This window comes from Anthonomus grandis, chromosome 10, assembly GCF_022605725.1.
Source record: "Anthonomus grandis grandis chromosome 10, icAntGran1.3, whole genome shotgun sequence".
Taxonomy (NCBI): Eukaryota; Metazoa; Arthropoda; class Insecta; order Coleoptera; family Curculionidae; genus Anthonomus; species Anthonomus grandis.
Genome location: NC_065555.1, coordinates 5,380,491 through 5,400,682, shown reverse-complemented (window position 1 = coordinate 5,400,682; position 20,192 = coordinate 5,380,491). Strand labels below are relative to the sequence as shown.

Here is a 20,192-nt window from a genome sequence, read left to right as displayed (position 1 = left end):
CCGCTTACATGTACACTAATATCACATTATGTTTTATTTTTATTACTTACAATCATGTAGACAGTTTTGGTAGCATTTATACTAAGCCTATTATAACACAGCCACTTATAGTATATATCTAAAGAGTCATTTATTTCCTTTTCAAGGGTTTTAATGTCTTTGGCTGAGAACACTAGAACTGTGTCATCAGCAAACATAAAATACTTAGCCATAAGACCAGCATATTTTAGGCTATGCACATACAATAGGTAAAGCAACGGTCCAAGCACTGACCCCTGCGCTACCCCCACATTTAAAGTCTCGGCCTCACTGTTTTGGTCGTTTACTGTTGTGTAGTGTCTCCTACCTACTGAATATGTCCTTAGTAAGCTCCCACGTATGCCTCGAAATCCCATTTTACTAGTTTTACTTAGCAGCAATTCAATATCAACAGTGTCGAAGGCTTTTTGCAGGTCGACAAAGACAGCTACAACATATTTTTGTTGATCAATTTCATTTGACACATACTCTAATAGGTCCGAGACAGCTCCCAAGGTGTTACTCTTTGTTTGAAATCCATATTGTTGGTCATCGAATTGAAAATTCTGTTCTATAAACCTAGTCATACGTTTCTTAATTATTTTTTCTATTAGTTTGGAGAATGTACTCAGTAGCGGAATAGGCCTATAGTTGTTTAGATCCTCACATTTTCCATTCTTGTGCACTGGTATTATATTTGCTGTTTTTAAGTCTTCTGGAAAAATTCCTGTCTCTAATATTCCATTAACCATTGTCACTACAATATCTCCTATTACATGGGTTAATTTTTCTTAACTTTACATGGGTTAAGTCTTTGGTGGTAACTTTGTCCAGGCCTGGAGAGCTGTTTTGTTTCAATTCAGAAATTGTATTTATTATTTCATTTTTGTCTGTAGGTTCTAAGAAAATGGTATTTATTGTTTCCTCCTCTATTAATGTTGTAGTTTGAGTTTTTTCCATTTTAAGGGCAAGTTTTTTTCCTATAGATGTAAAATGGTGATTAAACTCCTCTACAATTTGTTTTTCGTTTGTAATTTTTTGTCCATCTATCTCAATTTGCTTTATTTTAGTATTGTTGTTTTTCTTTTTCTTATAAAGTTCATTAATCACTCTCCATGTCTTCTTAGAATCTCCACTCACTGCCTTAAATCTCATCTCAGCATACTTCTGTTGCAAATTCTTTCGCATATTATTTACTGTATTTTTCATGCTCTTAAATTCTCTTTCTGTAAACTCATTTGGGATTCTCTTCCAGCGAATATATAGTTCATCCCGTATTTTTAATTTTCTTATAAACTCCGGAGTAATCCAATCATTAGCAGATCTAATCTTTAGTGTATATTTCTTAGAACATTGGTTTTTAGAGTTAACAATAATCTCAGCCAATTCTTGGAAGGATTGTACACCATTATTTTTTCCATGTAGTTTTTCTTGCACCATTTGAATCCACCTTTCTTCATCTAATCTGTATCTATCTATGAACTCCAAGGAGGCTGCAGCAGCGGTGTTCTGTGATCTGTCCAAGGCCTTCGATTGTGTGGATCATGGAATACTGCTGTCAAAGCTTGATTTTTATGGATTTAGGGGAGTGGCTTTGGGGTGGTTGAAGTAATACCTGTCTGGCCGCACCTAAAGGGTGGTTGAATCTGGATTTTCGTCAGGGATAGCACATCTTAAATGTGGTGTACCTCAAGGGTCAGTGTTGGGTCCTATTTTATTTTTATTATACGTTAATGACTTAAGCTCTCTATCACTGCTGGACTAGTGGTTCAGTTTGCCGATGATACTACAATTCTGTGGCATAACAAAGATCAAAAAGTAGTCAGATCTCTCATAGTAGAGGACCTTCACAAAATTAAAGAGTGGTGCATCTGCAATCAGCTTGTATTCAATGTTGATAAGACTTTTGTTCTGGGCTTTAAGCGTAATGTAGAGGGTTTTTTGTTTGATGAGCAGAGCCCACTACATGGTGGGGATTATTGTCGATTTCTCGGCCTCTTCATTGATGAGAGTTTAAGTTTTGACAACCACGTTTTGGGCCTCGCTGCTAAACTTTCTTCTGGTTGTTTTGCAGTCAGGGTTGTCAGGCATGAGTTGGGGGGGTTGTTTGCTCGTTCAGTTTATTTACAGTTTTCTCACTCTTTATATTGGAAACTGCAACACTCATACATAAGTCCGTAAGTCCACCATCCTGCACCAGTCATAATACTCGTCAAGTGGGCAACTTATCTCTTCCAATCCTCACCTCCTCACTTACGAGAAACTCTCTTATATTTATTAGTCGTAAAATATTTAATCATGTTCCTTTTTCGATTAGGACTGTTACAGGCCTTAAAAAGTTTAGGAAAGAACTAAAGAAATTAATCTTACCAAAAGCTTACTACAGCATTGAAGAGTATTTTAACGATTCATTTTAATATTGATTGTTGATCAGATTTATTTTATTATTCTTGTTTTATGTTGGTTCTCGCCTTTTCTTTTCGTCTTTTTTGGTTTTTTCTTTGTTTATATAAAATATGCTTCTATGTACAATCAAAATCGATTCTGTATTCTGTTTTTGTCCTGTATAACCAAATAAATACCTGTATTATAAATTCTAGGATTAGGAAGCTTTTAGCACAAGTTTGTAAACTTAGCAAATAAAGTATATTTTGACTTTGACTACTTGAAAATTTGCAATTTTTTTTCGTCTAAATTAATATTCCTAGTAGTCTTAAGTGGTCGTGTTTGTTCACAAATTATTTCACTATTTTTGTGCATCGAGTGTCTTAATTCACACCTAACGAACGATACTATTTTTTTGCAATATCTCGAGAACAATCAAAGGTACGACCTTAAGGATGGTTTCATTCGATTGATAAGGTCCGGAACAAAAAAATTCAGAAAATTTAAGGACTGCGTATTATCACAGTCGTCCCTCGAAGTTCAGGATTCTGGATACTCATTTTTTTTCAAACAACCGAAAATTTACCTCAAAACTCCTTAAACATTAAAAGAAGAACGATCCTCAAGATCCTCTCATTAAACTCAGAGGGTCTAAAATGTGAAAAACATGTTAAAATGTTGAAGATCGGGGCTCTTGAGAGTCCAACTTTGGGAGAACTTTTCACTCACTAACTCCCATAATCTCAGGACTTGTTGTGCCTATTTAAAATTAATTAAAATTTATAGTTAAATCAAATGAACATTTTAACTCACAGCAGTTCAATTCGCGTTTTACTTAACACACAAATTTTAACATTTTCAGTTAGGTATTTATTAAGTAAATAATTGATAATATAGGAGCAAAAATCAGCATATTGATAACAATGAATTTTTCAAACACATATATTTTTTTTTAAAATAAAAACATCCTCACATTTAAAACAAAATTTATTCAATACAAAAAAAATAAATTAATACTCAAAAATGGTCACATGTAATCCTGCATTTGATGTTGCTCTCCTCCCCCTTCAGACAAATCATCCATCCTATAAAAATTAAAAAAAAAATCAAAACAACCCTTAAAAGTCTTCAATCAATCACTTACGTGTCCATTGCAGACTCTAAGTTAATCAACAATTTGTAGCTGCTTGTAATAAGATCTCCCTCGGTACAAGTTTCCTCTGCATCATCTTCAGTTTCTTTTTTTATATTCAACAAAAAGCACCTGAAAACAACAATTTTTATTATCATTTGTTTGTCCCCATTGAGGGCTTGACTTACTTGCCGATTTCCCCAGAGGGAGAATCACTTTTAGGGACAATCAAGGACAAATAATACCTTTCCAAGTCCCTGCATCGTTTTTGCAACACCTGAACATACTTTACCACTCTACTTTGGTAATAATTATGTAGATTCCTGGCTCCACCAAAGCCCAATTCCACCAATGCCCTTTCAGCAACATTCTAAAAGCCTATTAACTAATTTTTATTACATAAAAACCTTGAGTAACTTACTGGGAATCCCCCTGTGTTCAGCTCGTCTTCCTCTCGCACAGCAGAAGCAATTCTATTGCATATTTTAAGAAAAAACTCTTCAAGTACATCTACCATTGTGTCTAAAACACTTTGGGAAGACTCTAAAGGTGAAAATCATTACATAAAAATTAATTTAATTAAAAAAATTTGAAAATACCTTCAAAGCCTATTTGTGCAAACAAAATTGCCACACTCTTTCTTAAAATAATCTTTATCACTTGATCTGAAAAGTCTGGTAGCAGGCCTATAAGCTCCACATCCTCCGGATTTGGCCCCCTGCTTGATCTGGCAGGCATATAATTAAACTTATTCGTTTTATGTCTCAATTTGACCTCAGGCATTTCTGGAATAGGAATTTTCACATCTTCAGTCATCACATTGGTTTCTTTAGCAACTTCTGCTAACCGTATGGTGTCTAACATATTATTCATCCATTTGTGGAGCTTTATGGCATGTAAGACCAGAGGGTCCAAAGGAGGTAACCTAATATTTTGGTATTATAAATTATAATAATTGAATTCTAAGAAGTGTTCCTAACTTACCTGATTTCATCCAAAACGAACTCTTCAGTCTCTTGGTATGAATCGAGACAAGTTTTCTGCATGCTCCTCTTGATATCCTGTGAAATATCGGGGAACTGATGATCGGTTTCCCGTGGGTTCTCTGGGATTTCGCCCCAGTGACAGGGAACTGAGTCTTCTTCACTGCTACTATCACTTGCCATCGTCGGTATACAAATTTATTCACTTTTCCACATTAAACCCCATTAAGGCAAGGGACACCCGACCATATACTTATAAACCCTTTAAACTAATACAAAAAAAAGACTTTATGCTTATAAACCGGACAAACAATACAAAAAAAATATTTTTGTTTTGTAGGTTATGTTTAGTGTTAGGTTAGTTTTTTTTTAAATCAGCTGATTTTTTCAGTGGAGGCAAACGCTTTAAGGTTAAGTTTGAATTTTTATCCTAAAGATACGTTTTAGCGGTATATATATATTAGTGCATACATTCCCACTGGCATACTGTTTTTGCCTTTTAATTTACAATTCATTACAACGTGACAAAAACAGGAGAAATAATTTATTTAAAAATTTACATGCCTTCTCAATAATTGCCCTACCTTTAACAATATGACATAATAATACTGTGACAGTTGAAGACTGTTGGAGACCAAGCTTAAAGAAATTTAGAGCACCCAGGATGTTAAAGCAAGGTATTGTGACTTGATGTTTGATAATTGATAGTGGTAATTAAACAAAAAATTGATAGTAGTAATTAAACAAACAAAAATTTAATACAAATTAAAATTAGTTGCACTTCCCGCGCCGCTTGACAGCTGTCACTCATGTCAACAGTGTGAAGTGTCAGTCGAACCCCTTGCAACTGTCATCTGTCACATTTTTCAGAGAGGTTTGTTTTAAGTTGTATTTTCCATTTTCTACTAGAAAAACCATTAAAAAAACTTAAAAAATGTCGATTGTTGCGAGCCCTTTGTCCGTAGCGGGCCAAAGAACGTCCGGCGCCCCGGTACGCACCCAAAACGGTAAGTAATTTCATTCGTATGACTCGATTTGGTAAACATAACCTAAAAAATGTTCGTCATGCGGTAAAATTTGTAAAAAATGGGTATTTTATCTTAATTATGCTTACTAAATAGGTTTGGGAGTTGTTTTATGGGTTTTACACTTATTTTTATTCAACTACAGTCGATTTTACCCATATGAAGTTTAAATATAATGGAATATTCTAGCAGTTGGTTGCCTCATGCTGGGAGCTTCAAAAGTGAAGTGTGGGTGTAGGTAGGGCTAAATCGTTGATTTCGTTTAAAATGATTCTAAATATAGCAGTCTTGTATGTTTTTTGCTTTATGTCTTCATATCATTTTATATGAAGTTTGTAATAGAGGTCACATATTCTTTTCTGTAGTCCTCATTGCTATATATTCATATGTGCTATTCTAGTAATGGCGGCAGCCTCAATAGCCAACATTGTAAAAAGTTCCCTGGGCCCAGTGGGCTTAGACAAAATGTTGGTAGATGATATCGGTGATGTCACTGTTACCAATGATGGGGCCACCATCTTAAAACTCCTAGAAGTAGAACATCCTGCTGCTAGAGTGTTGGTTGAGCTGGCTCAACTGCAAGATGAAGAGGTCGGAGATGGTACCACTTCTGTAGTTATTATTGCTGCAGAGTTATTGAAGGTACCAAGCATGATTTAAGTGTTTTCATACATGTAATACTGCTTTTTATTATCTTACAGAATGCCGATGAATTGGTGAAACAAAAAATCCATCCGACATCAATTATTAGTGGGTACAGGTTGGCCTGCAAGGAAGCTTGCAGATACATCCAAGATCATTTAACTATTCCGGTGGAGGAGCTTGGCAAAGAAAGTATTATTAATGTGGCCAAAACTTCTATGAGTTCTAAAATTATCGGAGCGTATCCTTTTAATGTCAACTCATGATAGTTTTAATAAGGTTTAATTTGATAAGATTCTTCCTTAATAGTTTATGTTTAGTGATGCCGACTTATTCTCAGCAATGACTGTTGATGCTGCTTATGCGGTGAAAATTAATGACCCTAAAGGAAATCCTTTGTATCCCATTAAGGCAGTCAATATTTTGAAGGCGCATGGAAAAAGTGCAAGGTAAGTCAAATCAGAATTTATTTTTTGATATAACATATATTTTGCTGAGTTAAGCTTAGATATATTAGGAAAGCACAACTTTCTTAGCTACTATTTTAAATGTATTCACTAGAGAGCCCTAAGGCACCACCAAATCTATGTAAATTACATCTGACTTGTTTTTTTCTATATACATATAGATTCCTCTCACCAAGATAAGAGTCATATTTTTACTTCTTAATAAAACCCATACATGTTCAGTTTGTATATAAATAACCTGGGTAAGAGGTAGTCAAACGCTTTTGTTAAATCACAAAATAGAACAACTGTGCATTCCCTTTTTTCAAAGCTTTGATTTATAATTTTTACTAGGGTGTTTATAGAGTCACTGTACTTGAGGATCTAAAACCAAACTGGAATTTGTTAAATAAATTACTTTATTCAGTGAGACTTTATTCAATTTATCAATGAGATTTCATCACGTCGATTCGCTTTTAAAGCGTTTTTTATATAAGTTAAAGTAAATCTGGAGTGTTGAATTTTATGTTAAATTGTGTGTTTCAAAGTACGGTATTCTCCCTGTCTTTGTTCCTGAGTGCTACTGAAGATTGTATTACATAAAATCAACAAAATACAAAAATATATGTGACACTACAAAAATAAACACACAAGGTACCTTGTGTGTTAAGAGTGGTTCTCAGTTTGGCTTTCAAGAAAATAAAAACACAAATGACGCAATGTTTAACTTTATGAGTGATGTCTACTGTCAGATTAACGGTGGTGGAGTTTCCGCTGCTGTGTTTTGTGACTTGTCGAAAGCCTTCGACTGCGTTGCGTCAGTCACGAGGTTCTGCTGCGCAAGCTCTTCCACTATGGTTTTAGGGGCTTGGCGGCGAGTTGGTTTTGTTCATATCTAAAGGGTCGTCGTCAGAGAGTGTGTGGGGTAGGAGTATACTGAATATCAATCTGTTGCCTGGGGAGTACCTCGAGGGTCGGTACTGGGACCAATACTTTTTCTCCTATATATTAATGACCTCGTCCGACTTAATATCCAGGGAAAATTCACGCTCTTTGCTGACGACACCACCGTTCTCTGGCATGGGTATGATACCGACTCTTTGAGAATAGCCATGTTGGCTGATCTTCAACTTATATATGAGTGGTTCAGGGCAAATTTACTATCATTAAATCCAGAGAAGACCAAACTAATTTGTTTTACAAATAATCGTAGTCTTGATAATATTCTTATTGCTAACTGCCCTGTCCCACCTTATTCTAACAATAAGTTTTTGGGTCTGGTGATTGACAAGGAACTTAAGTTTGAGGACCATATACGGAGTCTCAGCAATAGGGTTTCTGGTTGTTTTGCTGTTAGGGTGACCTGTTGGGAGCTTGGCATGGGGATTGGGAGAGCCGTGTACTTTTCCCTGATTGAGTCCCATCTCAGGTATGGTGTCTGCTTTTGGGGTAGTGCAAGCAACTATCTTCTACAGATGTTGTTTGTTCTACAGAAACGTGCTGTGCGTTATATATGCGGGATATCACCTAGGGAATCATGCCGACCATATTTTATCAGGGAGGGCATTCTTACAATCTACTGCCTATACATACAGGAGGTGGCATGCCTTATTTTCTCCCATAAATACAGGTTTGTCCTACAGAATCCACGATATGTCACCCGCCAGCGGAATAATTTCCGGCTTCCCATTCCAACATCTGCCTTGGTAAAGAGATCAATTTTTTATGAAGGTATAAAAATCTTTAACCTCCTATCAGAGGACATTAGAGGGGCAAAATCTCTCATCAAATTTAAGTTTCTCTTGAGGAGATTTCTGAGTGGTCAAGCTTATTACTCTGTGGCTGAATATTTCAACGACAATCAGATTTTAATTAATTAAGGGAGACCTAGCTCTTTTCCTAACCTGTTTGTTTTATATGTTTTTCTTTTTTTAACCCTAGATGTTGAACTGTATTTAGTTAAGAAAAGTTAGATATAGTTGATTTTATTAATTCAAAAAAAAAAAATGTAAATTTTAACTGTTTATCTTTGATCCGTCATTGTAACTTGTATTTTTAAATATAATTTTAACCTTGTAACTCTGTCTATTTAGGATTAGGTGAAGCTTTGTTTATAACAATTATTTGTTCAAACAATAAAGCATATTTGAATTTGAATTTGAATATTATTTGTGATTGTACATAGTATTTTTTCTAGTTCCTTACCAATAACAAGCATAAATACACTATAGAGACATTGCTTTCTTTTTAGGGAGAGTATTCTGGTTCAAGGATATGCCCTGAATTGCACAGTAGCAAGTCAAGCGATGCCAAAGAAAATTGTAAATGCCAAAATCGCTTGCTTGGACTTCTCATTGCAAAAGGTAAAAATGAAGATGGGTGTCCAGGTACTTATCAATGATCCAGAGAAACTGGAGGGTGTGAGGGCCCGAGAACTGGATATCACTAAGGAAAGAATCCAGAAAATATTGGCTACTGGCGTAAATGTTATTTTATGTTCAGGAGGTGGGTGACATTTTCACAGAAAGAAACCAGGAAAACCAAGTTCTTTTTGTGCTTTTAGGTATCGACGATCTTTGCCTTAAATACTTTGTTGAAGCAGGCGCCATGGGAGTCAGGAGAGTTAAGAAAGTCGACTTAAAACGTATCGCGAAAGCCACAGGGGCAACATTCGTGACCTCTCTATCAAATATGGATGGTAAGACTTGCTTGAAAGAAAGAAAGAAAGAAAATGTGCTATATTACATAAGACAACAAAATCTTGTGTACAAGCATCCTAAAAACCAAAAAAATTCCAAATTCACTTTAAATTTCAAACAAACATAATATCTAAAACATTTTACTATCAAATTTACACACATAATTAATTATAACAAAACAGATTGAAAAAATAAAAAAAGCATTTTTTGATAAATTTGATTAAAAATAAGTAAAGCTGTCAATAAAACAGAATTTAGAGGAAGTAAATTAAAATATTTAATAGGAAACAAACTAAAACACTAAAATGATGTCAGAGCACAGGTCAAAAGGTATCATTAAAAAAATCGTCAAGGCTATAATATGCTCTGGATAATAAAAAAGATTTTAATTTCTTTTTGAATTTCTAAAATTTCTCTGATACATAGAGGAACATGATTGTAAATTTTTTTGCTAAGGTATATAAGTGAGTTCTTGGTGAGGTCCAGTAATAATCAATCAATATTCACTTTTTTTAATTAGGTGAGGAATCGTTTGAACCCAGCATGGTAGGAGAAGCCGGCGAGGTCGTACAAGAAAGAATCTCCGATGACGAACTCATCATTATTAAGAAGTAACTTTGCTTCTTATGTTCTTAAATTTACATATAATTAATATAATTTTTTTTAGTCCGAAACAGCGTACGGCAGCCTCAATAATCCTGCGTGGTCCTAACGACTTTTACTGCGACGAAATGGAGAGATCCGTCCACGACGCCTTGTGCGTAGTGAAAAGGGTGTTGGAATCGAAAAGTGTGGTAGTAGGAGGGGGAGCGGTCGAGGCAGCGTTGTCCATTTATTTGGAAAACTTCGCGACAACTTTGAGCAGCAGGGAACAGTTGGCGATCGCGGAATTCGCCAGGAGTTTATTGGTTATCCCGAAAACTTTGGCCGTGAATGCTGCCAAAGACGCGACCGATTTAGTGGCTAAATTACGGGCGTTCCATAATTCTAGTCAAACGAAGGTAAATTTTAAAAAGTGCTCTTTTGTTCTTTTGGGAAGTTGAATTAAATGATTTGCCACTTTTTTTATATTCCTGGATCATATTCTTAATTCTTCTTCTTGAAGTGCCTTTAAGGTCCAACCAATATTTACACATACTTATCCAGTTTTTTTGCCTTCACTGGACACCCATAATGCCCTCCAAAGATTTAATTATAACAGAGCCTAAATTTTACAATAGATACAATTCTAGATTCTCGCCATGACAAATTGATTTCGGAGGTCTAAAGTGGTTTTTGAGATATGCTAGTTAGAAACTTTGTAATATGACCAAAGGAAGAGAAAGTATAGTCAAAGTCTCACAAATCAAGCGTCTATTTAAAGTTGCGTTACGTGTTTCGCCGCATTAGGGTATCATCAGACCTAAATAAAATTATCATAATTAAATATTAAGGAACAAAACGTTAATTAACAGAAAAGACTTACCTCGTCTAACCGGAGACCATTGGATTTTATCCCTATTCAATTAATTTTTTAAAAAACTTTTTTATTTTTGTTCTTTCATGGTTGTATTTTTTTTGGTTCTTAATAAGATGATATGTTTAAAATTTAATCCCACAGGAATGCCTGTAATAGTTGGTACAAAATCCTTTTCATTTCAATTCAATTCAATATATCTTTATTTATATAGTAATAGAATAGACCATTCTTCATAGACATTCATCATTTTTAAACTCTTAACCTTCTAGAGTAGGGCTTGGAATATCTGAAATTTTTGTATTCAATTAGTCGTTTTTTGATTTGTTCGAATACTTCAAATATTCGATTATTTGAATATTCCAATAAAATTAATCAATTAGGTTGGTAATCAAATATTTGAACAGCTATTTATTTAAAATTTAAACACCGAAAAAGTCGTTTTTAATATTATATTATCGAAACATAATGGGAACATTAAAGAAATACCAATAAATCTATAAAAGAAACATTTAAAAATAGATGAGCACAAATAAAAACTCTTAAATAAAAGAACACAAACAAATAAACTAAAAAAAATAACATTTTATAGAAACGTACAATAAGGTTTCAAAATAACAAACAAATAGTTCAAAATGGATAAAGTAGAAAATAATGAAGAACTAAGTTACAGGATGAACAATGTAAACTTAAATATTAAAAATTTACATTAAGAAAACAAAGCTTTTTAACATTGTCAGATTTTAGGCAGCTTCGTTATGCATATTACGCATTTTGCATATTAACAATATTACCAGCATTAGAAAAAGCTCTCTCTGATTGAACAGATGTTGCAGGCACGCAAAGATAACGTTTTACATATTTTATAAGATTTGGATTCATTATTTTCCCACCACTGCAAGGGACACATATTTTTGGAAATAACGCATTCGGAAACATACATATCAAGTTCATTAAATATTGTATGCTGTTCATTTGGAAATAAGAGGTCCAAGGCGGTTTCTTTGGCACAATTTTGATCATGTTCTACGGCTGAAAAATCGCTATCGGTTTCTATTAGATTTTGAAAAGATCTTTGTACCTTAATCAAACAACCAATAAACCGTTCTTTATTTTTGAACCGCGGGTCCAAAAATGTGCTCATGTCAAAAATATTGATATTGATGGCACCAGTAACTGAGATACAAAAAAAATCTTTAAATCTAGATTCAAACTCTTTTTGTAATGAAAGTTTAATATCTTTTAAGAAAATAGGTTCTTCAGGAGTAGTTTTCAAAATAAAATTTCTCATTAAAGACTTTATTATAGGCATTATCATTGAAATAGTTGGTTGCGTATCCGATGAAAACAAATAGGTAACAATTTCAAAAGGTGCTAAGATTATTATAATGCTTTCTATTACTGTCCATTCTTCTTCGTTAAGCATTCATTGTCCAGCATGTGTTTTTGAAGTTACTGTTCTGTCAGATAAAACACCTATTACAGCTTCACATTGCTCTATTAACCATTTTAACATATAATATGTAGAATTCCAACGAGTTTTTACAGACTGAATTAGTTTATGTTTCTCTAAACCTATTTGAATTTGTTTGTTTGTTAATGCTTTTGTTGCTATATTAGAATGTTTGAAATGAGAAACTACACTGCTACATTTGATTATTGTTGGCTTAATAGAATCTTGATCCAATATTTTGTTTAAGACTAACTGCAATGAATGGGCATACCAACAAACTGAATCAAACGGTAAATCCCTAGTTGCCAAAACAATATTAGAGGCATTATCGATTTGTCCACGATTTCCCATTCATTTATTATATCTAGTAACTTGTTTTTTAAATTTATGGCTGTATGTCTTTCTTCCATACTTTCTGTTGTTAAATTTCGCGTAACGTGTTGCCAAGTATTGTTGATAAAATGGCAAGTCACAGTGATATAGGATTCATTTGCTCTTGAACTCCAGCAGTCTGTTGTTAGGCCTATGCATTTTAGATCTCTTAATTCTTCTAAGATTTTTTGTTTTTCAAGCTCATATAAAGCATCAATTCTTAGCATTATTGACTTTGCTACTGGAATTTTATACGAGGGAGCAATATATGATAATAATTTTTTAAAACCTTTATTTTCTACAAGCGAAACAGGTAGGGTGTCAATGCAAATCATTTTTGTAATTATCTGAGTAATAATCTCTTGTTTTTGCTTGGTTACTTGTACGGTAGAAAAAACGCTATCAATTTTGGGTTGTGTTTTCTGTAGTTTACTTTGTACCTGATTAGTGGCAGTAGCAACTGTGGAATTACTGGTGTGGCTTACGCTGGAGATTTCTGATTCGTTTTCGGATCCACCTTCATCCCTTGTCGAAATGTTCCTCGAATTTGTTGAAACTTCCAAATATTCAGATTCTGTATCTTGAGAAGTGCTGAAAATAATGAGTTTAACATTACAAATATGTACGATCTGTAAATCTGGACGGCTGAATAACGTTACCTTCAAACGAAAGCACTGAGCAAGAAATAAAAGTTAATAAATTATTAACAGACTGTCCTAACTGAAGACCTTTAGGAATCTAGGCAGGCAGAAGGATGAAAGAAATAAAAATAACAATCATTTATTGGTTTTTGTATCGAAAAAGCTGATAATTTAATTAGTCGTAAAATGTCACAAATTGAAAATTTTATGTAATAAATAGGTAATGTAAACTCTTTTCTACTGGATTGTAAAAAGTAAAAACCTCGTAGCTCTTATAGTTTCCGAGATACCACATTCGAATTTATAAGAGCCTGTACAGTTTGACCATCGGATCTGTGTCTACGAAAAGAATGCGGGCGAAATTTTGAAGCGTTGTCACGTCTTATTGCAAAAATGAAATAGTATTGAATGAAAAGTAAATATAATGGTAAAATTAAGCTATTTAATCATAAAAAAAGATAATAAATAATGTAATGCAGTTTAAACCATATTTTTTAGTTCTATTTGCTAATGTTTTGCATATTATAAAATCCAATATTGACTAACATTTATCCGAAATTCCTAATAAAACTTACAAAGCCGGCAACGTCGTGCTTTCGCGGAAGCATCTCGCTGTTTGGGGACAGGTGATTGGTTGATGACATCGCGGCCATTAATTTATTATTTTTATGCAGCTCTCTGTCTTTCTCTATCTTATTGGATCGCATCCTACCAGGTTTTGTGTAATTTTCCGAATAATATCGATTTCTTGCAGATTCAGTGGCGGCGGCGTATGTTAATACTTTTGAGCTATTAAACTGTTTTTATTGCTGTATTTTTAGGTACCTACTTAGTTTCTGACCTATGACTTTTGAGTAGTGTAGCATAGTTTAGTTTATTTGCTATTATTGTTGTTGCTGTTTTGTTGTTGTTTTGTGTTATTTGTTTCTTTGTTGTTAAAGTTCATAATTTTTAACAGTTTTTGTGTTATTTACGTTAAAATGAATAACTTTATTCATAGCCAGGTAAGGGAAGTGATTGCGAATGTTTATAGGTAAGTAAAATGATAATAAGAGAATTATAAAGCCTAAGCACAGTTATGAAAAAAAAAACATTAAAATAAAATCATAATTTATGCGACACTAAATTTCAAAAATTATGTACTTAATGTTGTAATAAATAAAAATCATATTCAATGAAATAAAACCAAGCTCGATTGCTTTACAACCAAAAAAGATTTAAAGTTAATGTTGGTTATTTTGAATATAAAATGTCTATAAATATAAGTAATATGAATTGGAACGACGACTAAAAAAAATCGAATATCAGGATTATATACTTCTTGTACAAATTCTTAGGGTTTGCAATGAAGAAGCTACTAATAACTTCGTTAATCTACCAGTAAAGCGCAAACTTGAAAGACTTGAAACTATATGGGTTTAAAGTTGTGCCTACTAGCAAAAAGCTGTTGCAAAAATTGCCAGAAGAAAAAAAAATTCCAAAAATAACATCTTTAAGGTATAAATACCTAAGAGAAATAAAAAAACACCGAGCCGAAGGTCGCAATATTGCCTATTTAGATGAAACTTGGATAGACAATGACCTAACGTTTAAAAAATGCTGGCAGAGTGAGACTGTTACTGGAGTGGTTAGCAATATATCTTGAACAGGTACAAATTGATTATACTTATTTAAATAATAATTTAAATTATACATATTATGTAGTAAATTCAATGTTTAAACAGCATAATTGGGATTATCTGCCGTGCTCTTTCCCTCGCGATATCCAGGCATCGAGTACGGCACTCTTATTTTAAGTGAATAAACTAAGTAGGTGTATTACAAATTTTGTGTTTTCTTTACTTTACTTTTATCTCAAACTTCCCTAATCTTGTCTGTCATTTTTTTATTACATATTTACAAATAAAATATTTTAGAAGACCTTAATTTCCAAATTAATATCTTACTTACAAATACCTATTTTAAAATTAAAACCAAACCATATTTTTTAATATTTAATACATTCAAATCTGTGTAATCGGTTTATAAAATTTCGCACGTCACTGGCCATTTCATGAATGAAATGAGGCGGGTCTAGTCTACAACCACGTTCCCCGCACCGATACCGCTTAGCTACAGATTGGTTGGGCAGACTTTATATGATCGTTGAGACTAAGACCCTTAAAGATATCGAGTTTTCTAGTTTTGTGGGGAGGAAAAAAGTGGCTGTGTCAATGTCAAAGTGTCATTTATTTCAATACATCTTTTCAAATAACATCGAATTTGAACCGGTTAACTTCGAATGTATTCATAATTTTCTAACTTTCAAAATGGCATTTTATTTTTTATTAAGCATCAAAATACGCAACTTTGCCCCAATTTAACCTCCCTCGTAGCTCTTATAGTTTCCGAGATCCCAATAGTCACACTCGAACTTGTAGCAGCCTGTGTGTTTGAAATTTGAATGTTTGAAACATTAATTTATTTGGAACCAACTCGAACTTCAATAAAGATATCTATGGTGTATGATTTGCACCATTTGTATTTTTTACACTCTTTTTTTTTTAGCTGTACAGCCCGTATGTTCCCTTACGCAATAATTCATTTTGCTACTTGCTAGTTGCTAATACTATTATTAAGTAAAAGTTTATGAAATAACTTACCTGCTTATCAGCGAATTATGTTTGCTTCTTAAATGGGTTCACAAGTTACTCGTTGTACTCTTACTGGCTACATTGTAGTTACAAAATTTACACTGCACGCGATTTTCGTTTTTAGAAAAATATAGCCAAATTTTGCTGCGAGAACTCATTTTAATTTTAAACTGAACTGTTTGTTACGGAAAGGCGTATAATACTGTTCTAATCCAAACAAAATTTATTTCGTGACAATAGGTATGATGGCCATTGAAAAACTAGGAATAAATTATGTACCCTGTTTATAGTAGGTATTACTATCTATTATGATATATAAGAGCCTTTCCCTTAACTCGAACAAACTAAAGCAACCAACACGTTGCTTTTATGCATTTTATGGCCTACTGTTCTCTAAGTGGGACGCGTAACTTCCCACTAGTTACGCGTAAAAGAAATGCGGGCAAAACAATTAAGTGGCTTTGAGATATTACCAGATTGTCACTCTCCGAATTTTTTTATATGTTCTAATATTTCTTTGCGCTTACCTTAAGTGTTAAATATCCTGTTTAGTTGAATGATTCGAATAGTCGAATTAATCGAATAATTCAAATAGTCGAATTATTTGAATAGTTGAATATTCGAATAGTCGAATATTCGAATAAAACTCGGAGCACTATTCTAGAGATTAGAAAAAAAAAGGAGATGGAATTTATAAAATATTTCAATGTCATTATAGGATTTAATTTCCCTATCCAGTTTTATTCACCTATACGATTCCACCAAAAGTAAATTCTTAGTTTCTTATAAAACTACTCAAAATAATAATAAAATTGAACTGTAGAATGTCTTATTAAGAAAAATACAATATCAAGAGGAAAAGTACATTTCTGAAAGTCTATCTGACTTTAAGGCCAGCTACTCAACATTAACCCTAAAATTTCATATAATATAACAAATTATAGATTAAACAATACTATATTCAAATTTCTTAAATTAACTAGATTAATTAATAAATTTTATTTAACAATTTTTTTAATTTTTCAAATTAATAATTAATAAATACGATATAATCTAATAGCATATTAACAGGCTATATCTCAACAACGTTTTGCTGAGAATATGATATCTATTTTTCCATTACCACTAGATGGCGCCACATACAACAACATTGAGTGATTAAAATGGTCATAACTTTTTTGACCTACCTGTACGTACATTTGCGAGTGAAAATAATAAAACAGCATTGAATTCTAGTCAAAAGAGGTATACTTCTTTGATCTCCAAAAGTAGACCGTTTTCGAAATAAAGGATTTTTGTATTAGGTTGCATATGAACAAATTATTATCGGAGTTTTACAAAGTAGGCTTTGTCTAGGATGAACACATCATAACTACGACCTGTCAAGGTGAAGTATTAAGATAAGTCTTTAATTTGGCTAAAGCTCGTGTTCTTGTTGTGTTATTTTCGCTTAAAAATGCCGCGACACAATGATTTTTCTAATGCTCAGATGCGGGATATGGTATGTGTATATGCTCAAGAAAATTTTCGTAGTCGAAGAGCAGCGCAGTGTTATTTAGATCTGTATCCGGATAGAAGGCAGCCAAATTATCAAACATTTAAAGCGTTGTACGATAGATTAGGCGAAACGGGCTCATTTCGTTCAAAAAACGTAAATGCGGGAAAACCAAGGATAATTGGAGCAGATATAGAAGATGAAATTTTGGTTCGTGTTATCGAAAATCCTGAAATCAGCACAAGACGTATTGAGGCAGCCACTGCTGTAGGGAAATCTTCGGTGTCCAAAATTATACGACAAGAAAAACTGTATCCGTATCATTTCACTCCAGTTCAAAATCTTCTTCCTCAAGACTTTCCTGCAAGACTCCAATTCAGTCAATTTTTAAGAAAGCGCCAATTCAATGATTCATTTTTTTGTAATGAAATTTTATTTACGGATGAAGCCACGTTCACAAGGAGAGGTGTTTTTAATTCGCGTAACAATCATATCTATTCGATGGAAAATCTTCATGCTTTCCAAGAACACCATTTTCAACATGAGTTTTTAAAATAAATATTTGGTGTGGTATCTTTGGGGATTGTATTGTGGGACCGTGTGAATTGCCAGCTAACCTTAATGGAGAACGTTATCTAAATTTCTTGAGGAATGATCTACCCATTCTTCTAGAAGATGTGCCCCTAAATTTAAGAGGTGACAGTTGGTATATGCACGATGGTGCACCTGCACATTATTCACTGCAAGTCAGAAATTACTTGGACTAAATTTATCCTCATAAATGGATTGGTAGAGGTAGTGAATATCCGTGGCCTGCGCGTAGTCCCGATCTTAATCCCTTAGATTTTTATTTCTGGGGCTACTTGAAATCACTTGTGTATAAAAATAAAATAAATAACCGTCAGGAATTGTGGCAGAAGATTGTGGAAGGAGTCAATACCATCAGGGCCCAAGAAGAATCATTGTTTGGAGTCAGGCAAAATTTAAATAAAAGAATTAGACAATGTGTCCTAGTGGATGGTGAACATTCTGAACAATTATTATAATCAGCAGCCTTTTCTAATTTTATCGTTGTTAATTAAATTTTATATTAAGTGTTCATACGCAACCTAATAAAAAAATGTGTTTATTTCGAAAACGGTCTACTTTTTGGAGATCAAAGAAGTATACATTTTTTGACTCGAATTAAATGCTGTTTTATTATTTTCACTCGCAAAGGTACGTACAGGGAGGTCAAAAAAGTTATGACCTTTTTAACCACTCAGTGTTGTTGTATGTGGCGCCATTTAGTGGCAATGGCAAAATAGATCATATTCGTGTTTCTCATCCCAAATAATAAGAGTAGGCCAAATTTTAGGTTAATCTGTCCAGTGGATTCCAAAATATTTCAATAAATGTTTGGTAAAAAATTTGTTTTAACACCCTGTAGAACGAAAACCAATAACATTTTACTAAGCGATATTGAGCTCAAACGGTCTATTTTCTTGTCAGGTATCCTACATTAACCTATGTCCAATTAATTACGGGACACCCTGTATAAACAGCTTGTCGAAACAATAATTTGGATCTTAAATACTGCGGAACAGATGTTTTATGTAGTTTAAATGCAAATATCATCAAAAAGTACTGATACGAAAAAGAAACATTAAGCCACTGAAGCTGATTAATTTTGTGAGAAATATGATCGAATTTTTTCAAGTTGTAAATAAATCTACCGCAATTATTTTGAATTATTTGCAATCGTTTTTGCAAAAATTTTGTGGACAAAGCCGACTTAAATATAGAGTAAACAAGTAGATAATAAAAGAAACAAATGGGGAACACATAAAAAATAAATTGGTCAATAAAATGAAAGTATCAGAATTTATAAAACATTTAAATATCACATCAGAAATCATAGTAAAAACCTTTAAAATAGTAGTAACTAAAATTGGTCAAAATCTGTATCGTAATTATTCATCATGCAATACTGTAAAAACCACCTTAATCAACTTTTTTTCAATTGACACTTCACTACCTGCATGCGAAATTTAATTAAAATTGAGCTAGTAGTTTAAAAGTTATGATAAATAAACAAATAATTATTCTTAACTTTAACATCCTGTATCTTTGTTATTAAACATTTCTGAAAAAATTTTATAATGAAAGTATTTCATTTTAAATTATCTATCACGTTAAAAAATTAATGACAATTAAACTGGACCATCCTGTATAAGTGTGATGTAACCGTCCTCGAGTATTTATTTCCAAAAATTTCCTATTTTTCCAGGTAGAACACGCCAACCTAAAATACGTCGGTCTGGATCTCCTGGAGGGCGTGGTAAAAGACAACAAAAAAGCCGGAGTATTGGAACCGACAATCTCGAAAATAAAATCGCTTAAATTCGCCACGGAGGCGGCCATCACAATCCTGAGAATAGACGACATGATCAAGCTGGACCCCGTTGAAAAATCGGGCAAAAGTTACCAACAAGCGATGCAGAGCGGAGAACTGTACGATTAGACGTAAATGATTCATCACTTTTGCTTAGTTTAATTTTTTACTTATTATTCGCGTTAGTTATCGGTCCATTAATCATTTTGGCATTTCAGCTTTTTTAACGGTAATTATAACGTTTCTTCTTCACATTATCTGAAAAAAAGGGATACGAATGAGCCAGAGTTTTTTCATTAACATTTAGTTTTAAAGCACACCGCTAGTATTTTATAAATAAATGATGTTTTTCTTCATGTTGGGTGCTTTTGTTACCTAATAATGTCTTATCAAGGAGGTCAAAAATAGTGACTTTTTGCCTTAAATTCAACAGCTTAT

General features: G+C 33.3%; 2 protein-coding genes across 4 annotated transcripts; one reads left to right on the top strand and one right to left on the bottom strand.

Annotated features, from left to right (window-relative positions):
• Positions 1-3,372: 3,372 nt before the first annotated feature.
• Positions 3,373-5,295, bottom strand: LOC126741239 (uncharacterized). 2 transcript variants are annotated; one of them, XM_050447615.1, is made up of 7 exons: positions 5,103-5,295; positions 4,520-4,787; positions 4,135-4,460; positions 3,957-4,078; positions 3,724-3,905; positions 3,548-3,667; positions 3,373-3,488 (listed from the first exon to the last, which is right to left on the bottom strand). In XM_050447615.1, the coding sequence occupies exons 2-7, from the start codon at positions 4,699-4,701 to the stop codon at positions 3,431-3,433; spliced, it is 990 nt and encodes a 329-aa protein (XP_050303572.1). In that variant the 5' UTR covers positions 4,702-4,787; positions 5,103-5,295; the 3' UTR covers positions 3,373-3,430. The 2 variants fall into 2 exon arrangements, 1 of the variants encoding a protein (XP_050303572.1); XR_007662147.1 differs by lacking the exon at positions 5,103-5,295 and having other exon boundaries at positions 3,728-3,905; positions 4,520-5,063.
• A 60-nt stretch (positions 5,296-5,355) lies between these two features.
• Positions 5,356-20,110, top strand: LOC126741238 (T-complex protein 1 subunit alpha). Of its 2 annotated transcripts, none has more exons than XM_050447613.1 (9): positions 5,356-5,525; positions 5,944-6,185; positions 6,245-6,426; positions 6,506-6,634; positions 8,883-9,136; positions 9,195-9,329; positions 9,851-9,941; positions 9,998-10,331; positions 19,650-20,110. In XM_050447613.1, exons 1-9 carry the CDS (start codon positions 5,453-5,455, stop codon positions 19,881-19,883), a joined length of 1,674 nt encoding a protein of 557 aa, XP_050303570.1. In that variant the 5' UTR covers positions 5,356-5,452; the 3' UTR covers positions 19,884-20,110. The 2 variants fall into 2 exon arrangements, with proteins under 2 accessions (XP_050303570.1, XP_050303571.1); XM_050447614.1 differs by lacking the exon at positions 5,356-5,525 and adding an exon at positions 5,763-5,781.
• The last annotated feature ends 82 nt before the right edge of the window (positions 20,111-20,192 follow it).